The sequence below is a fragment of the Heloderma suspectum genome, chromosome 1 (genome assembly GCF_057233095.1).
Source record: "Heloderma suspectum isolate Gila_16-S chromosome 1, 16-S_ref, whole genome shotgun sequence".
Taxonomy (NCBI): domain Eukaryota; kingdom Metazoa; phylum Chordata; class Lepidosauria; order Squamata; family Helodermatidae; genus Heloderma; species Heloderma suspectum.
The window spans coordinates 393,862,609-393,880,896 of record NC_139458.1 but is presented as its reverse complement, the minus strand read 5'-3'; the positions used below and the strand labels follow the sequence as shown (position 1 = coordinate 393,880,896).

Sequence of the window (18,288 nt, the reverse complement as noted above, 5' to 3'; positions counted from 1 at the left end):
TAACTGTGCTGGGAATCTTCCAAAAAGGACTGAAAAACATTTCGCCCCATGGCTTCACCATCACCAGAAATTTTACATCTCTTGTCTTCTTATGCAAGTCTTCCTAATACATATTTTTAGGGAGCAATCTTGTGGCCGCTAGTCAGCGGCTAGATGGCCATAGGATATCTGGCTTTCCAGGAACCAACCTCGGAGCATGCGCTCTTGGTTCCCAGAGAAGCAACCTCCCCCCACTGCTCGCAAGAGGAGTGCGGAGCAGCTGAAAAGGGGTGTTCCAGGACGGGGAAGGTGGAAATGCCTGTATGACACATCCAATGTGTTGTACAGCAGCCCCCCACCCCCCATGAGGCCCTCCTGTGGCTAGAGGCTGTCTAGCTAAAAATGCAGGGCAGGAGAAGCGCAGAGGGAATGATCCCCTCTGTGCTTCTCCTGCCCTGCATTGGAGAGGCAGCAGCCTCCGAGTTCGGAGGCAGCCGCCTATCTGAATAGGATTGCGCCCTTAAGGAATCATTTTGGGGGAGTAAGGGATGGGCAGCACTATATGAACACCTTGTCTTAAACATTTTATTCATGATTATACAATAAAATATTTCATAATCCAAAATAGTTCAAATTGGGGAGGGACACTCCCCCTCAATGTCTTTGAAAAATACATTCCCCCCCCAGAATGTTTCCATTTTTTTATCCCAGGACTTCGCATCTCTGACTGCAACTCCTGTTAGCCCTATCCAGGATAGACCTCAAAAGGAGAGAAATGTCTCAGGATGCAAAGATTTTATTTGTGGAAACCGCAATGCGTTTTGGCCTCTTTTTTGCTTTTAAAGCCTTCTTCAAGGGGCTGTAATGGTAATATACGACAACACATTATTACATTATAAATTAAAAAAAAAAAAATTTATCAAGGCACATTGGAACTAGGACTGTACATACAGTCGCAATGTGATCTGATATATGTTTAAAAAAATTATAATGTAATAATGTGTTGTCCCATATTGTTATTACTGCAGCCCCTTGAAGAAGGCCTTAAAAACAAAAAAGAGGCTGAAATGCATTGGGCTTTCCACAAATACAGGCTTTGCATCCCTGAGATGTATCTCCTTTTTGGGTCTCTTTTTGCACCTTTCATCCAGGATAGCCAGTGATGAGGCTGACGGAAGCTGCAGTTGAACAACATATGGAAGGCCAGACATTGCCCACCTCTGTAGGAAATCAATGTGCCTCCCTCCCTTTCTCTTGTCATATTGTTTTCCCATTTCCCAGGCACCCTTTCTCCCTCTGGAACAGCTGCAACCCCAGCCTCAGCATATTTACTCAGAGGTAAATCCCACTGAGTTCAGTGGGGCTTTTCCCAGGTGAGTGTACAGAGGGTTGCGCCTTAACTTTGTTTTTCTCTCATTCTGTGAGTGTCTTTTCTCTTTTATCCCCTCTTCTCCTCTTTCAATTTTGCCTTTCTTAATGCTCCTTATGAATTTTCATTCTCTTCCTTTCTGGACTGATGTTTCTCATTCCCCCCACACCCTCCTGTTACATCCTGGTCCTTTGCATTTTTACTTAAAAGCAGGTCTTGCCAAGTTCAATGCGTCTTATTCTCTCAAGTAAATACACCCAGGCTTTTCAGCCTGAATTTTATGGTACTCCCACACCTTTTCACCCTCCTGTTTTGCCTCTGCCTTTCCAAAGGCTACTTCTCATGATTTATGCTTCTAGTGCACTGTACTTTTCATCACCCATTACACAAGCACAGGACACACAGTGGTTACCTAATGCTGAGGGGAAGTATTCTGTAATTGCTTAGGGGTAAACACAAACACACAGTTGCTGTTAGACTCTTGTGGCTCTTTCCTCTCCCTTTCCCCGAAGAAAGGGTGCAATGGTGATAGCGTGTTGGCTCCCTGCCTTTTTATCTCTTCATTGCATTGATGCTAGCAAGTGGTTAAAGGAAATTACAGTGGCCAGAAACTGGAGATAGACGTGCTGGTAATAACTGATGATACCGTTGCTTGGTGACACCAGACTCAGCGTTCCTCATCAGTAAAATGGTAGTATTGTCTGGTTGGTTGTCTATGACCTGGCATTTGTGCAGCTCCCCTGGTGCATTTTTAGGGGTTGATGTTAGAGTTCCTGATCTTTTGTAACCCAGATGTGGATTTGTACTTTTATAGGTAGATCAGAGGAGATGTATGGTTCCATAGTGTGCAGGAGGAAATTATAATTGCCTCTACGCTATGCCACCACTTTGCGATTAGTTCTACCCCCTTAACTCTTTGGAGTGAGAGTAGGATAAAAATGAAAGAGGCTCAAGCCCCCAATCTTTACAGGAGCTAGGAATTTCCTTGCCGCTCACATTTTAATTTTAGATGCATATGATCACTTTTTAAAATAAAATTGTGTCTACTCCTTACATATATTTAGCAGCAGGGAAGTAGAAGCAAATCCCCACACAGGACCATTGCCACCAACTACCCTGTGGGAAGGATCCCAGGAGAGAGAGGCAGGCAGGCAAAGACTGCCGCAAGCCCCTGCTCTGGTTCAACTGTCCCTCCTTTCCTCCATAGGACCTTCTACCATCAACCGTCCTGTGGGGATGGATCCTTATGAGCTGGTTTTGTAATGCTGTTTATAGTGATTTTATTAATGTATCTTCATTTTACTTGTAAGCCATCTTGGAAGGATTCCTATCCTGAATAAATAAATACTTGTAAACAAATAATAATACATTTGTAATCCTGTATGTCATGCGAAGAGAAAACTCCCTGGAAAAGACCCTGATGCTGGGAAAGACTGAAGGCAAAAGGAGAAGGGGACGGCAGAGGATGAGATGGCTGGATAGCATCACTGATGCAATGAATATGGGCTTGAGCACGCTACGGGAGAGAGCGCAGGACAGGAAGGCCTGGCGTGCTACGGTCCACGGGGTCACGAAGAGTCGGACACGACGGAACGACTGAACAACAAATCCTGTATGTGATGGTGCCTTGAGTGTAAAATGTGAAACTCAGCACATGACTACAGTCTCTTTTTTATTCATCAGGGTTGCCAAGCAGATGTAAAGCATAGGAGGACACCTTCTTGGCTTTGTGTGGGCTGTTTCTCTAGTCTCCCATCTCTCATATTTTTTAGTCTGAAGGTTAAGGGTTTGGGGTTAAAATCTTTATGTGCACACTTTGGAATAAGCTCTACTAAACACAGTGGGACTTACTTTTGAGTAAACATGCATAGCATCAGGTTTCACCACATGTGGAGGCAGTGGGAGAGTCATTGTATGCTTCTCATTCCAAATATTTTCTTTTACTTCATACATTTCTATACCACCCAATAGCTGGTATAGAAATTATCTGGGCGGTTGACAACAATTAACACAGTAAAATATAATACAACAGTTTAAAACTACAGTATAAAATTAAAACAAAAACCTAGCAGCAGTGCAAAGATTTAAAATATAGGAACAGATTTTAAACAGAAATGGAGGGAGCAATCCTATGTCTGCTGGGCAGCATCTGAGGGGCCATAGGATACTTTGGATTCTCCGACCTTGGAGGGGGGAATCAGAACTCCGACCTGTGTTAATCTGGAGTCCTGACTTTGTCAGGATCCTTACCAAAATAGATTTGGAATAAGCCAAAGTGAGACAATGTCACAAATGGATCAGTTTAACAGTTTACTGATTACACATGTGATGGTAAATGGGTGTAGAAATAAAGCAAAGCAAAGAACCTCACACGTCCCTTGTGCTGACCAAGGCTGGCAACTTCCCCTATAGCCACATGTGTATCTGGGTACCAATCAAGATACACAGGACATCTCTCCATGGGCCAATAATCAATTCTCCAAGTTGGTATGCACACAGATTCCCCTTAGAGCAAGACCAACTTGGCATGCTTTAAACAATGCTTTTCTTCCATGCCCTACTGGATGCATAAAGCATCACAGTCAAGGCAATAGGCCCCAACATTCCAATCTGGGCTCGGGACCCAAGTGGGCATTTCTCTTGGACCAGCTGAAGTTTCCAGACTGTTTTCAAAGGCAGCTCCAGCTATAACACTTCCCTGTCCAGGTAAGGACGAAGGTGGTATATCAGCCTGAGCTGATAAAAGGTGCTCTGTGCCACCACATCCACCTGTGCCTCAAGTGACAATGCTGGATGCAAGAGTACTGTCAAGCCTAGCCCAGGCTCTGTGGGCCCTGTGGCCTTAGAGCAAGAGGTGGATTCAGAGATCGATCAGGATGATTTAGAAGGTGTGAACTGTCAGGAAGCTGGCAGCTAATTTCTGCCTGTGTTCCCAGCAGAGTGGGCTGATACTCCTTATCAGCCATAACCAGAGATGGGCTTGAGAGAGGCCCCAACTTTGCAACAACCTGAGAGTCTTTCTGTGGGAACTGAGCAGGCTGTAGACTCAGCCAAGGAAGGGAGGGTTTCAAATCTGCCTCCTTTAGATGTCTCCTGGGAACAGAGACTTCTAAAGAGACTGGAAGAGAAATGCCCACTTAGGTCCACTTAGTTCATGTTTACTAACAAAGTTTGCCTGCAAGGATAGGTGGACTGGCAAAGAGCTCAAGGCGTCCTACCTCTGTTTAAAAGCAGCTGCAGGGTCCAGGGAGCTTTGTGGATCCAAGTCTTTAGTATCAGAAACCTCTCTTGTTTGGATGATACCTGAACTTTGATCTTTTGGCTTGCCTGGACTCCTTTGTTCATGGGCCCTCATCTTGGAAATTATTCCTTAAATCCTTAACTCTTACCTGGGCCTTTGAAACTCTGTCTTTGACTACATAGCTGGTCTTCAGGATCCTGCTCCCAGCTTCTGTTTGGATTGTGTCTTGAAACTTAATGCTGGATTTACAACCCTGTCTGTGCTCCTAACTGAACCAACCAATTTATTTCCATGCCACAAACTCTGAAGGATTGCTAGTGCTTCCATCTCACTGCCATAAGCGAGTTCATAGTTTATTTTAATCTTGCACTAAATTGTTGGTGTTACAAGAGATCTGGGCCTGATAAGTACCCCCAAACTACAAATCTGATCCTTTAGGGCGAGTGCAACCCCCTCTAGAACAGGCTGAATATCACTAAGTCAGGCAGATGAACCACCCACTATGAGAACTTCAGTCTTGTCTGGATGGGGTCTCTATTTATTGGTCCTCATCCAGTCCATTACTGTGCCCAGGCACTGATTCAGAACAGCCATTCCATCACCTGGATTTGAAGAAAAACAGAGATAGAGTTGGGTGTCATTCACATATTGATGACATCTGAGCTCACACCTCTGGATAATCTCCCCCAGCTGTTTCATGTAGATGTTGAACAGCATGGGGATAGAATAGATTCCTGTGGAACCCCACAGCATAGCTGCCAAGGCCCAGAGCAATAATCCTCCAGTGCTACCTTCTGAAATTGGCCATCCAAGTAAGAGCTGAACCACTGCAACACAATGTCTCCAACTCCCAACCCAGACAACCTATTCAGAAAGATACCATAGTCAATGGTATTGAAAGCCACTGAGAGGTCCAAGAGATCAACAGGGCTGCACTCCCCCTGTCCTTCTCTTGGCAAAGGTCATCCCAAAGGATGACCAAGGCAGTTTCCATTCCAAAATCAGGCCTGAAGCCCCAATGAAATGAGTGAAATAATACACATTGTCATCTAAAGAGGGGCCTACTTAAGTTCATTAAGTCCAGAGTCTAAAATTACCCAGCTGCACCACTGAGAGCAATACAAGAAAAGACTATAAAATGTAGCATTCTGGCCAACTAGGAAGAATGGAGAGGTATGAGAAGGTATTGTACAGATAAATTATTTGTATTGTATACTCCTACATCCCCTTTTACATGCAAATAATCGCTTTTACTATGAGACAAAGAACTATTATTTTGTTATTCCCTGTTCCCTGCATTGGTGCAGGAGATGTACAGGGGCATGTTTGAAACCTAGACTGAATTTAGAAGAAAAACATTGTTTAGTCATTCACTCCTCTCTGATCCTGCAGCTCTGACAGACACAAGGCATCCAAAGAAGGTAAAGATGTAGGGAAAATTACTTCATATGCAACTTGCAAAGGCAACATTTGGGATATTTTTTGAAAATACATTTGCTATGGATTGGGAGGGGGATGACTTTTCCTACTGGTGGACCCCTTCTTTACAAGGGTTCCCGTCAAAGGGAATTACTGATAGGCTGCCACCAGTCAGAATAAACCTCCTGATACACCCACATTTGTCCAGTTGCTTGGGGAGTTTTTGAAACCCTATTTGCCAAGGGGCCCTTCCCTTCAGCTCAGCCCTAGGAACAAACAACAACAAAAGTGCTTTGGATTTTCTTCCCCAAGGCCCAGCAACACAAGACTCAACAAAAATGTTGTGAAAATCCCAAACACACAAATGCTAATGGTCCTTCGCATGGGGAAGTGTTTTTAATGAGAATTCCCTTTTAAAGTGATGCAACCAAATGTCCAAACATTTAAAAAAGGAGAAGGCAACAATCAGACACAGAATTCTAAATAAAATAAAAAGTCAGTCTAACATATCTAGTTAAATGAAACACTTACTTCTATGGGAATCTGAGTTCAGGAAAAGCTGGCCTGAAAGAAACTGATTTTTGTTTTGTCCAGTCATGTAATAGCCTCTATTTTTTATGTCAGTGGTCTAGCCAGCAATTCAGAAAACTAGGTAGTGTCCGGACCCACCTTCCTAATGACTCTAAACTTGCATCTCAAAAGGTCAGCCAGTTTGAACCAATTTGGCCATTATTAAAAAGTGCTTAAGCCTTTGCATGCGTATTAGGAAAGAAAAAGAAGAGATAAGCTTATTCAAATTGTCTGGCAGTTTGCTAACTTACCAGATGCTCTAGGGGGCACTGCTGAATGAGAGCAGAATATAAAGGTCTGTCACAACTTACTTTAGTGATAGTCTTTAAAATGGCAAGGCGATCCATAGGTGGTGGCAAACCCACATAGAGGGTTTTATCCAATCTTCCTGGGCGCAAAATAGCTGGATCTATAATATCTGATAGAAATATGATAAAAGAATACTATTCAGACTTCAGATAAAAAATTGGAAGGACATGAGGAAAACCCCCCCAGCAGCATATTATGGGAAGCTTTTGAAAAAAGAAAGCTGCATTTCTAAAACAAAACACCTCAACTGTAATAACAGAGAATCCATTGCTTATCAAAACTGTATAGCAGGTGTCTCCAATGTGGTGCCCACGGGCACATGCGGTGCCCACAGGGACTTCCAATGGTGCCCATGAAGCTCGCCACTCCCTGCCCCTTCAAAATAATGGGTTTTTTAAAAATAAAAACCTTGGAAAAGCTTAGGGCAGTCTTCTTTCTCTCCCTTTCTAGCCTTGGTCTTTCTCTCTCCTCCCCCATTACCTTGCTATTTCCCCCTCCCTCCCAGCCTCTAGCCTCGTTATTTCTCTCCCTTCCACCACCTTTATCTCACCGTTTCTCCCCTTCCTAGCCTCTAGATTTGCTCTCTCCCCGCCCTTTACTCCTTTGCCTTGCTATTTCCCCCTCCCTCCCAGCCTCTAGCCACACTATTTCTCTCCCCACAATCTCTTTAGCTCACTTTTGAGTACCCAGGCAACCGTAACGGCCATTATATAACTAGCCACATCCTCCATGGGAGCCATTTTGTGGTGGTGCCCACAGCAGTTTCTCAAATTTCCAAATGTGCCCACAAGTCCAAAAAGGTTGGGAACCCCTGCTGTATAGTTTTTAAGCACCAAGAGGATATGTCAACACCTCTCTCCATCATTGCTAATTTATGATGGATTTATGATCATTTATGATGAATGCTAATTTAATAAGACAACGGAAGAAGCCAATGTGGCTCCACAAAAAGCTTAGAGATGACCTGAAAACAAAAAAGGACATGTATAGGAAGTGGAAGGAAGGCCAAGCTACAAAGGAAGAGTACCGGCAGGTAGCACAGAATTGCAGGGATGGCGTCAGGAAGGCTAAAGCTGAGAACGAGCTGAGGTTAGCGAGGGATGCTAAAAGCAACAAAAAGGCTTTCTTTTACTGCATAGTAAAAGACAGAGGCCCCTTCATGGGTCACTGCCTTGTTGTGGCGAAGGGGCTTGCGTAACTCAGTGAAGCCATAAGCTATGCCGTGCAGGGCCACCCAAGACGGACAGGTCATGGCAGAGAGTTCTGACAAAATGTGGTCCACTGGAGAAGGAAATGGCAACCCACTCCAGTATTCTTGCCAAGAAAACCCCATGGAACGTATCACAAGGCTAAAAGAGATGACGCTGGAAGATAAGCCCCTCAGGTCAGAAGGTGTCCAATATACTACTGGGGAAGAGCAGAGGGAATTTCTAAGTAGCGCCAGAAAGAGTGAAGCGGCTGGGCCAAAGCCGAAAGTACACTCAGCTGTGGATGTGTCTGGTGGTGAAAAGAAAATCCGATGCTGTAAAGAACAATATTGTTTAGGAACCTGGAATGTCAGATCAATGAATCAAGGTAAGCTGGAGGTGGTCAAACATGAGATGGCAAGATTGAACATCGACATCTTGGTAATCAGCGAACTAAAATGGACAGGCATGGGCAAAATTAATTCAGGTAACCATTATATCTACTACTGTGGGCAAGAATCCCATAGAAGAAATGGAGTAGCACTCATAGTCAACAAAAGGGTGGGAAAAGCAGTGCTGGGGTACAATCTCAAAAATGATAGAATGATCTCAGTACGAATCCAAGGCAAGCCATTCAACATCACAGTAATTCAAGTCTATGCCCCAACCACTGGGTCCGAAGAAGCTGAGGTTGATCGGTTCTATGAAGACCTACAACACCTTCTAGAACTAACACCAAAAAAAAGATGTCCTCTTCATCATAGGGGATTGGAATGCTAAAGTAGGAAGTCAAGAAATCACTGGGATAACAGGCAAGCATGGCCTTGGTGTACAAAATGAAGCCCGGGAGAAAAGCAAGGGAGAAAAGGGAAGATATACAAAACTTTGTACAAAACAAAGCCTGAGGAGAGACTGAAAGAACTGGGCTTGTTTAGCCTTAAGAAGAGAAGACTGAGGGGAGATATGATAGCGCTCTTCAAGTACTTGAAAGGGAAGGCCAGGATCTCTTCTCGATCATCCCAGAGTATAGGACACGGAATAATGGGCTCAAGTTACAGGAAGCCAGATTCCAGCTGAAGATCAGGAAAAACTTCCTGACTGTTAGAGCAATATGACAATGGAACCAATTACCTAGGGAGGTGGTGGGTTTTCCTGCCCTGGAGGCATTCAAGATGAGGCTGGACAGCCATGTGTCAGGGATGCTTTGAGCTGGATTCCTTCATTGAGCAGGGGCTTGGACTTGATGGGCTTATAGGCCCCTTCCAACCCTACTATTTTATGATTCTATGGACTTTTATTTATTTACAATATTTGTATATGGCTCCATATCCAAAACAGATTTCGGAGTGGTGAACACAAAAGATAAAACAGTAAAAGAATAACGAGATTAGAACACCACCATTAAAATCATTCTTTTAAAAAAGGAACAGAATGCTAATAGAAACCTTAACTGGTCAATATGTATATATATAGTAATAGTATATATGTGTGTGTGTGTGTGTGTGTGTATATATATATGTATTTACTCATATATATATATATGTATTTACTCATATATATATATATATATATATATATATATATATTGTAAATACATATTGACCAGTCAAGGTTTCTTTCTCTCTCTCTCTCTCTTTATTTATTTTATAGAGGATGAGCTGCCAGTTTTGGGATCAGATGCTACCCCCTCCTCTCTTTTCTCTGGTACAGCTGTGTACCAAAGGAACTCACGTTACTTGATTCTTCACTCTTCCAGTTTGTCTAGTTACAGATCACTGACTGGGCTAGGAGTAGAACAAGATCTACTGAGTGGGTAACTGAAGACTACCTCTACCTTAAAAAATAATTAACATATAACCACACCAAAATGTGACAACTTCTCCTGAGGCAAAAATGGAACAAAAGGCAAAGGGGCAGGGGCACCCTTCCCTGCTATAGACACTAACTATGCCAGTCTTCCAACTGCCAATAAACAGTGTTGCTGTTGTTACCAAGGAAGCAATTATGAACTTTAATGGCTCACGATTAATCTTGTCAGCTTATATACTGGACACGAGAATCAAAAAGGCCAGCCTGTGATAATTCAGTTAAACTCCTGTTCTATTCACTCTCATCGGTTCCTAAATATAGGCCAATAGACTGGCAGCTAATGGTCTGTAAAAAGGCCGCTGGTCACAGGGTTCTGACTAAAGTGTATAAAAGGACATAACTTCCAACACTGTCCATGGTGAGTTGGGTCAGTTGGAGCCAATCAGTCAGTCCAGGCAGAGAAGAGCCTGATGAAGGAAAAGACAGCATAGCCTAAGGAAAGGGGCTGAAGAAGGGAGCTGAAATCACTGAAAGCAAAAACTGTGAGAGCACGTAAGGAGAGAAAGACTCCAGATGTGGTTCTCCAGGAAAATGTCTGACTAGGATGACAGTGGAAAGCTGCTGGCTTCGGGATGCAAGATGACTTAGGAGACGACAACTAGTGACTACTTCTTTGCTGTGTTCTGATCATCAAGTCCCTGACCAGAAGGAAGACTTCAGACAAAGCCAGTCTGCCAGTTAAAGACCATTTTTCTCAAGAAACTGAGAGTCCACCGTGAGAGACTCTGTTCAACCCTGTATCTTTCTGTTGAGTTCCTGACCAGAGGGAGAACTTCAGGTCTAGACCTCTGAGTCATTCTGGAAGAGTTAACTGGGGTGGATGTCAGAAATGGGGCATTTGGGTTTAATAGGAAAGTAAATTAGGTTAAGGAAATAGCTTGCTTATAAACAGCTCCTTTAAAAGCAAGTAACCGGCAAAGATGAGCAAGGAAACAGGGCCATTCCACCAGCCCTGATGAGAACCACCCCCAAAACTATGTATTTGCTTTAAATAAATCCCCTTCTGTTTATTCCACGCCCATAGCCTAGGACCCCACCACTGAGTGTGTGCAAAGGGAATAAGGTTGTATTATAAATTTGATGGCCTCAGCAGAAAATTAAGCGATAAGAAACTTAGGTGCATTTTTTAAATACTGTGACATTTTGGTGGTCAGAGATAAACAAAAAGGTAAAAGATCCAAATCCTCCTCAGTTCGGTGACAGCTTCAATTAAATTTAATAAACCTAGTCTCAAACATTTCACACTGCTATAAATAAAACACATGGAGCACCTATGTAGTGGATGAAATCTACCTCTTTATCATGAAGCAAACAAATGTACATGCATCAGAACAGACAGCCATTTTATGCTCCTCAGACTAGTTCCAATTGTTCAATGCTTCTTACCTGGCCTGTTGGTGGCAGCCATAATGAAAACCTGACGACGGGATTCCAGGCCGTCCATCTCTGTTAGCAACTGGTTCACTACACGAATGCTGGCACCTGACTGTAAAAGTAAGAATGCAGCAAAATGACAAAGGCAGCATAAACCAGGGATAGAGAGCCTCGGGCTAGTGGGGGCTCCCCATCCAGCCCACCAGCTTGCACCATCCTCTGGCAGGAAAAAGCTCTTATTTCTGATCAGCAGGTGATCGGAAATAAGAGCTTTTCCCTGCAAAGGAGAGGGGCAGGGCCTGGGGAGGAAGCGAGAGCGATTCACTCCTGCTTACTTCGGAGGCTTGTCTTGCTTATTTGTGAATAGACATGGAGTATTGCCCTGCTTACTTGTAAGTAGACATGCAGCGGCTTGGTATTTGGATTCTACTTGAAAATGCTGCTGAGTGATTCAGTCCTGCTTATTTCTGAGTAGGCTTAAAATCAGGAATATTGTCTTTGGCCCCATCCAGTCTGCCTTTGGCCCTGCCCACATATGGAATGCATCCCCAAGACCTTTCCCAGATTGGATTTTGGCCCTCAGGCTGAAAAAAGATGCCCCACCCCTGACATTAGATGACAATCTCAGATTAAAGACAAAAAAATCTAGATCATTCATCTTTTTCATATCCATGGTGTATCTTCTTTCCTGATGATCTAGTATAATTTCTTGGCTCATTTGCCACACTAGTTTCAACGTTCTGTTGAACGTTCAACTTTCCACCCAGAAAGACTAAACGTAACAATTTCTAGCCTTCTGGCCATCACATCACAAAATCCTGAAAGGGGAAAGAATAAGTTATAGAACAGACATAAAATGCAATTAGCTGATTTTAGCCTGCAGGATTACAGTGCAGTCTCAAGAGGGAGGTTAGTGAAACTGGTTTGAAGAGCTGTCTGATGGTAACAAATTAATATCTGTAAATAAAAACACAAAGCACTTATTGTGTCAAGGTTATGCGTTAGCCTCGTCTGATGCATCTTTAAATAAATTCCAACCTCCACTTTGGAGAAGAATGGAGATAAGTGTTCTTGATTTATACCTGAATCTTCTCATGGACTGCATAATATTAAAGAAGAATGATGTATAATTAATTACAAGTGCAATAAACGGTGCCTAAAATCTTCCTGCCTACCACCTTAGGGAGATGGCTAGGGACCAAATTCATGGAGAATAAGTCTATTAATGGCTACTAGTCATGATGGTTATATGCAACATCCTGGTTCAGAGGCAATATACATCTAAATACCATTTGCTGGAGGAACAACAGTGCCAAGATGAGGCTGGGCAGCCACCTCTCAGGGATGTTCTGACTTGGATTCCTGCACTGAGCAGGGAGTTGGACTCAATGGTCTTATAGGCCCCTTCCAACCCTACTGTTCTATGATTCGATGACCAATGAAGGGATCAGAGATTCCAGAGCTTATCTCTTGCCTGAAATCAGGGCTGAAAATACTAGCCTTGATGGCCCAAGTTTTTACAAAGACAGCTCCTTTTTTATATCCCTTCACACTGAACTTTTATAGTGATCTGTATTATGCAGCAGTGTTTACTCACTCAATCTGATCTTTCCAGATTATAAGAACCCCCAATGCAGTGTGCCCCAATTGGCAAAGCTAGCTCCACTTCTCCAGATATATCTTTAAGCCTTAAAGCAGGGGATGAGTGAGCCAGTGTGGTACAGCGTACACAGCGGAGGATTTGGATTCAGGAGATGTGGGTTCAAGACCCAACTGTGCCAGGGACTAGTTATGGAGCTTTGAGCAAGTCACTGGTTGTATTTGTGAATAAGCTACGCAGTGTGGGTATTTTCAGAACAACCCATGCTGCACCCAACAGATGACTGGGCTTGCCGTGGGTTATCCTTCCCCTCCGTCTCCCTCAGCCCTCCACCTGGTATCCCAGTGTACTGCGCAGGAAAACCCTTCTTGTCTGCCCATCCCGTGCCCTTCCCTGCTCTGATTGTGACCCCTTTTTGTTCCTTGGCTTTTAATTTTTTTGGCCCCCGACAATTTGCACAAATGTGTTTGTAATTGTTTTTTTAAAAATGTGTTGTTTTTTTGCAGTTGCGCAAGTGTACACTTGTGGCTGTCAGATCTGCGTAGCCTTGCCTTGTCAATATCCATGCATGTTTGTGCTGTCAAAGGGAACAAAGTGCAGTATGAAACATACAAAGAAATTGACAGGACAAGACTTTGTATAAGCTAATTTGCGCACCGTTTGACAACAACAGGTCAAGAAACGGGGACAAGATTGCCCTCTTCGGAAGGTGATCCTCAGGATTTTACGTGTTGAACTGACACTTGTGGGTGCCCTGTTTCCATTCTACGCTTCCCTGAGTCTCCAGCAAGTCCTTTTGAGAGAGATTTAGGCTCCCCACTTTTCACAGCTCCCATTCACACCTGAATGTAAGATGGGAAGAACAACTTTCTTCACAGAGCTATTTTGAAAGCAAATAAAATTGACAAGAGACATTCATGTACATTCCCCCAATACTACATCAAAGCTAAGTGACTGGATAAAGTGCATTTACGCTCACCTCACGGTCTGATCTCCGAGGACACAAGGCATCAACTTCATCAAAGAATATGACACAAGGTGCCGAATTCCTTGCACGCTGGAATACCTGACGTACAGCACGCTCACTTTCCCCCACATACTGAAACAGGGAAGGGAAAAACAAGCAACAGTAAACTTTTGTGGAGTCTCTGTTTCCACAGATAAGCATAATAAGCCAGATCATTTGGAGAGGCCTATCAAAAGAACAAGGTCAGAGGTGACTTCACCTTGAAGGTTCTACCCATGGTGATGTAAGGAGTAAGCCTTGGACTCATGCACACCTGCCCCTTATAACCTCACTACAGGTGGAAAGTAGCTCCTTTGATTCACTTTCATTTTCTGGACCCCCACCCCACTCCACCCCAAACTAACAAACCACTTAAGAGATTTTATGATATTAAGTGGTATATAAATATTACAAATAAATACATTAATGAGGTTCATGGAACTGGGCCAGAATTGAATGACCAAATTCAATTTGTTATTTCCCTTGCTGACAAGTCAGTTCTAACAAGCAAGATAAATATGCATTTTTATAATATGGAATTTGTTACATAGATTATGCACTTTGAAACGTTTTCATAATCACCCACTGAAAACTCAATTAGTGGCAACTAAGCACTACAAACAGAACTCACCATATTCAACAGTTCAGGCCCTTTCACTGAAATGAAGTTCAGTCCAGACTCATTTGCCACAGCCTGTGAAAAAGGTAAGGATATAACCAGTTCATATTTATGGTTTTTCTAAAAAATATATGTAATAAAGATGCTTTTAAAATTAACTTATGCCTTCCCATCCATGGAAACCCTCAAGGTGACAATAAATCAATCCCCAAAATCAATCCTACCGCCACCACCACCCCAACACAGATCTAACATAGGATGCAGCGTTGACTAAGATTCTTGGTCCATCTAAGTCGGTATTGTATGCACTGACTGGCAGCAGGTTTCCAGGGTTTCAGGCAGAATCCTTTCCCAGCCCTACCTGGAGATGCCGGGGACTGAACCTGAGACCTTCTGCACGCAAAGCATGTGCCCAACTACTGTGCTAGAGCCTTTCCCCCTTGAATATCATTTCAGTACAATTAAAAACAAACAAACCAACTCAAAAAGAGCATCAGCAAAACCAGAAACAAACCCCTGTAAGACCAAAGAGACAGTCAGCACCCAAGCCAAAAGCACACTGACACAGCAGCATCTGCACCTAGTATATGAAAACAGGGTAAGTGAGGCAGGGGGAGAAGAGACATTCAACTAGGGCAAAAAGTGTGCATCACTGTTGTGAAGCATTGTACACACCCTATGCACCCACCCGCTTTAGTTGATAGCGGAACAGGGAGCAGAGCCTTAGATGAGAATTCAGAAGTACAAGCACCAGTTCTTCCTCACCTCAAACACGCAGGGTGTTAATTTACAATATATTTTCAGGGTAACATTCATGACAGAACATCACATATTTAATTGTAATAGTTACACAAATTCCCAAACACAAAAAAGCAGGGGAAGGGGGACCCCAGAGTCTTAAGTTAGGGCTTTGTAAGGTAATAGTTTTTTCTTTAATCCGTAATTCCTTGAATTCCAAAAGACAAATTTCAAGAATAATCACCACATCTCGTCGCAACAAATCCCACAAGTTCATTATACATTCTGTGAAGGCATACTTTCTGACTCAGGTTTATCCTGAATCTCCTGCCAACTGATTTCATTAGGTTACCCAATGAGGGGGGCGGGAGGCAAACTCCAAGCTTGAAGGTTCCATATAGCCATCATGACCAATTGCCACTGATAAGACTCGTTCTCCAGGAATGTCTCCAACCCCCTTTTAAAGGCATCTAAATTAGTGACCATCACCACACATTGTGATAGTGAATTCTGTAAATTGCTTGTGTGAAATAGTACTTCACAGAATTACTTCACAACAACACCATGCCTTTCGTGATCACAGTGACCTGGTTCATACATAATGCTAACTCATGGTTTATTTATCCTTGGGTTAACCCATGGTTTGTTGCCCTACCAAGTGCTTATCTGGTAGATGACTGAACAAACCACAGTTTATTTTCTCAATCCCTGGGTTGTTTGTTTCCCTCATTCTTTGCCCGCTCTCTACTTGTATCCCAAATGCCTTTCTGGCTCTGTAGTACTGACATGTAAAGTAGCTCTTGTCCACTCGCTCTGTAGCCTGGCAAAACAACTCAGGAATAACTCACAGTTCTAGGTTCACATGTAATGGCAACCCATAGTTTAAACAATCCAGAGTTCACAATCCAACAACAAACCATGGGTCTCTTTCTGGGTAGTGTTTGGTTAACATACCATGGTTTGTTAGCACAGCTGGGTTTGCACACCACAACAACCTGGAATTCAACAACCCATTGTTTAAACAAATTATGAGTTAGCGTTATGTGCAAACCAGGTCAGTATATTAGTAGCAAAGAAGGCAGCATCTCACAACACAAGATGTGCATCTTAGTACATACCCAACAGTCAGAGGCACATTTAACGTGCCTCAGACTGGTACCAATCTATGAAACACACCTAGCACACAACACAGGAATGATCTATTTAGTTTGGTATCTCACTCACCATAAGCAGAGTTACTATTGTGATTAAAATATATTTTATTTCTTTTATATTTTTTCTAGACCACCCTTCACCCACAAAAGTGGTTTGCAGGACAGTGTACGAAGATAAAAACACACATCAACAATATAATAAAACATAATATAAAATCATAAAATTGAGGAGGATAAAGCAATAATTCACCAACCAGCTAAAAACATACAAACATAAGTTAAAAACAAAATTAAGATGCCTGAACAAATAAAAACATTTTAACCTGGAGCCTAAGAGTATAGCGTTGGCATGTTTGGCGCTTTTTCACTTAGAAAAAGAGCGAGTAGGGGAGAAAAACTGATCCCTATCCACTTCCTCCATTCTGTCATGTCCCCCTTCCTTGCCCCTCTTCTAATATTAGTGCCAGGGTCATTCAATGAAACCCAATCCTGGGAGATTCAAGACAGATAAAAGGAAGTACTTTTTAATACAGCGCATAGTTAAACTATGGAATTTGCCACCACAAGATGTGGCATTAAAAGGGGATTAGACAACTTCATGGAAGAGAAGGCTATCAACGTCTACTAGTCCTGATGGCTATGTGCTACCTCCAGTATCACAGCAGTATGCCTCTGTATACCAGTTGCTGGGGAACACAAGATGGAGGGTGCTGTTGCATTCATGTCCTGTTGTGGGCTTTCCATAAGCACCTGATTGGCCGCTGTGTAAACGGAAGGGTGGATTGTACAGGTCTCTGATCAGATCTGACACAGCTCCTCTTATGTGCGCCAGTTGAGTCTCCCTTGGGAGGGCATTCCAGAAATGGGGCGGCATCACAGAAAAGGCCTTCTCCTTTGTGCCTCCATGGTGCACTTCTGTTACTGAAGGCACTCTCAGAAGAGCCTCCTCTAGTTACCTTAATGCATGGCAGTCTGATAGTATAGGGAGAAGCACTCCTGCAGATATTTGGGCCCCGGGATGTCTAGGGCTTGAAAGGTAAGCACCAGCACCTTGTATTGGGCTCGAAAGCAGACAGACAGCCAAAATTACCTTAGCAAGCAGTGTTTTGCCACAACCAGGAGGGCCGGCAAGCAGCATGCCAGCTGGAGCTGTGAGGCCAAGGGCTCTGAATTGTTCAGGATTCCGCACCGGGGCCTGTAACAGAGCAAATGCCATACATGTGTAAAACTAGAAAAATAACTGGTTTTCTGCAACTGTTAGCATATTTATTTGGCATGGATGAAGGATTCTGAAAGGATCGCAATAGGCCTCCCTGAATTAACAGAAGAAAAACAAAAAGAAACTACACCAACCATTCCATTCTAAAAAGGGGGAAATGAAGCTGACAATTCCAATGGTCTTTTTCTGGGAAATAGCAAGCAAGCTCCCCAAGCAGTTGCTGGTTCTCTGGAATGGTGCAGCACTACCGAGGCTGGGCCCCAGCATGGCAAACCATGGGATGCAGTGTTAAATCTACCCCAGACCTACATGGGTAGAGCATTAATTTGCACATTAACTCAGTGCTCCAGCCAGAACAGAGAAAAGAAACCATTTATATATATTGCCACCTGGCATGGCCTTGGTGTACAAAATGAAACAGGACAAAGGCTAATAGAGTTTTGCCGAGAGAACATCCTGATAATAGCAAACACGCTTTTCCAACAGCACAAGAGACGACTCTACACATGGACATCACCAGATGGTCAATATCGAAATCAGATTGATTATGTACTTTGCAGCCAAAGATGGAGAAGCTCTATACAGTCAGTAAAAACAAGACCTGGAGCTGACTGTGGCTCAGATCATGAGCTTCT

At 43.2% G+C, this 18,288-nt stretch overlaps 1 protein-coding gene across 10 annotated transcripts in view; it reads right to left on the bottom strand.

The window, feature by feature from the left end:
- NVL (nuclear VCP like) overlaps positions 1–18,288 on the bottom strand; it is a 78,393-nt gene that overhangs the window by 15,275 nt on the left and 44,830 nt on the right. For 8 of the 10 annotated variants that reach the window (XR_014786918.1, XR_014786917.1, XR_014786919.1 and 5 more), the window contains 5 exons: positions 17,525–17,629; positions 14,555–14,617; positions 13,897–14,016; positions 11,330–11,429; positions 6,890–6,996 (listed from right to left, as the gene is read on the bottom strand). Coding sequence is in view for 7 of the 10 variants with exons in the window: in XM_084828668.1 (XP_084684794.1) it covers positions 6,890–6,996; positions 11,330–11,429; positions 13,897–14,016; positions 14,555–14,617; positions 17,525–17,629 (495 nt within the window). In the remaining 3 variants the exon portion in view is untranslated. Of the gene's footprint in view, positions 1–3,646; positions 5,192–6,889; positions 6,997–11,329; positions 11,430–13,896; positions 14,017–14,554; positions 14,618–17,524; positions 17,630–18,288 lie in introns of those variants that run through there. The other 2 variants (XM_084828674.1, XM_084828673.1) reach the window with 2 other exon arrangements.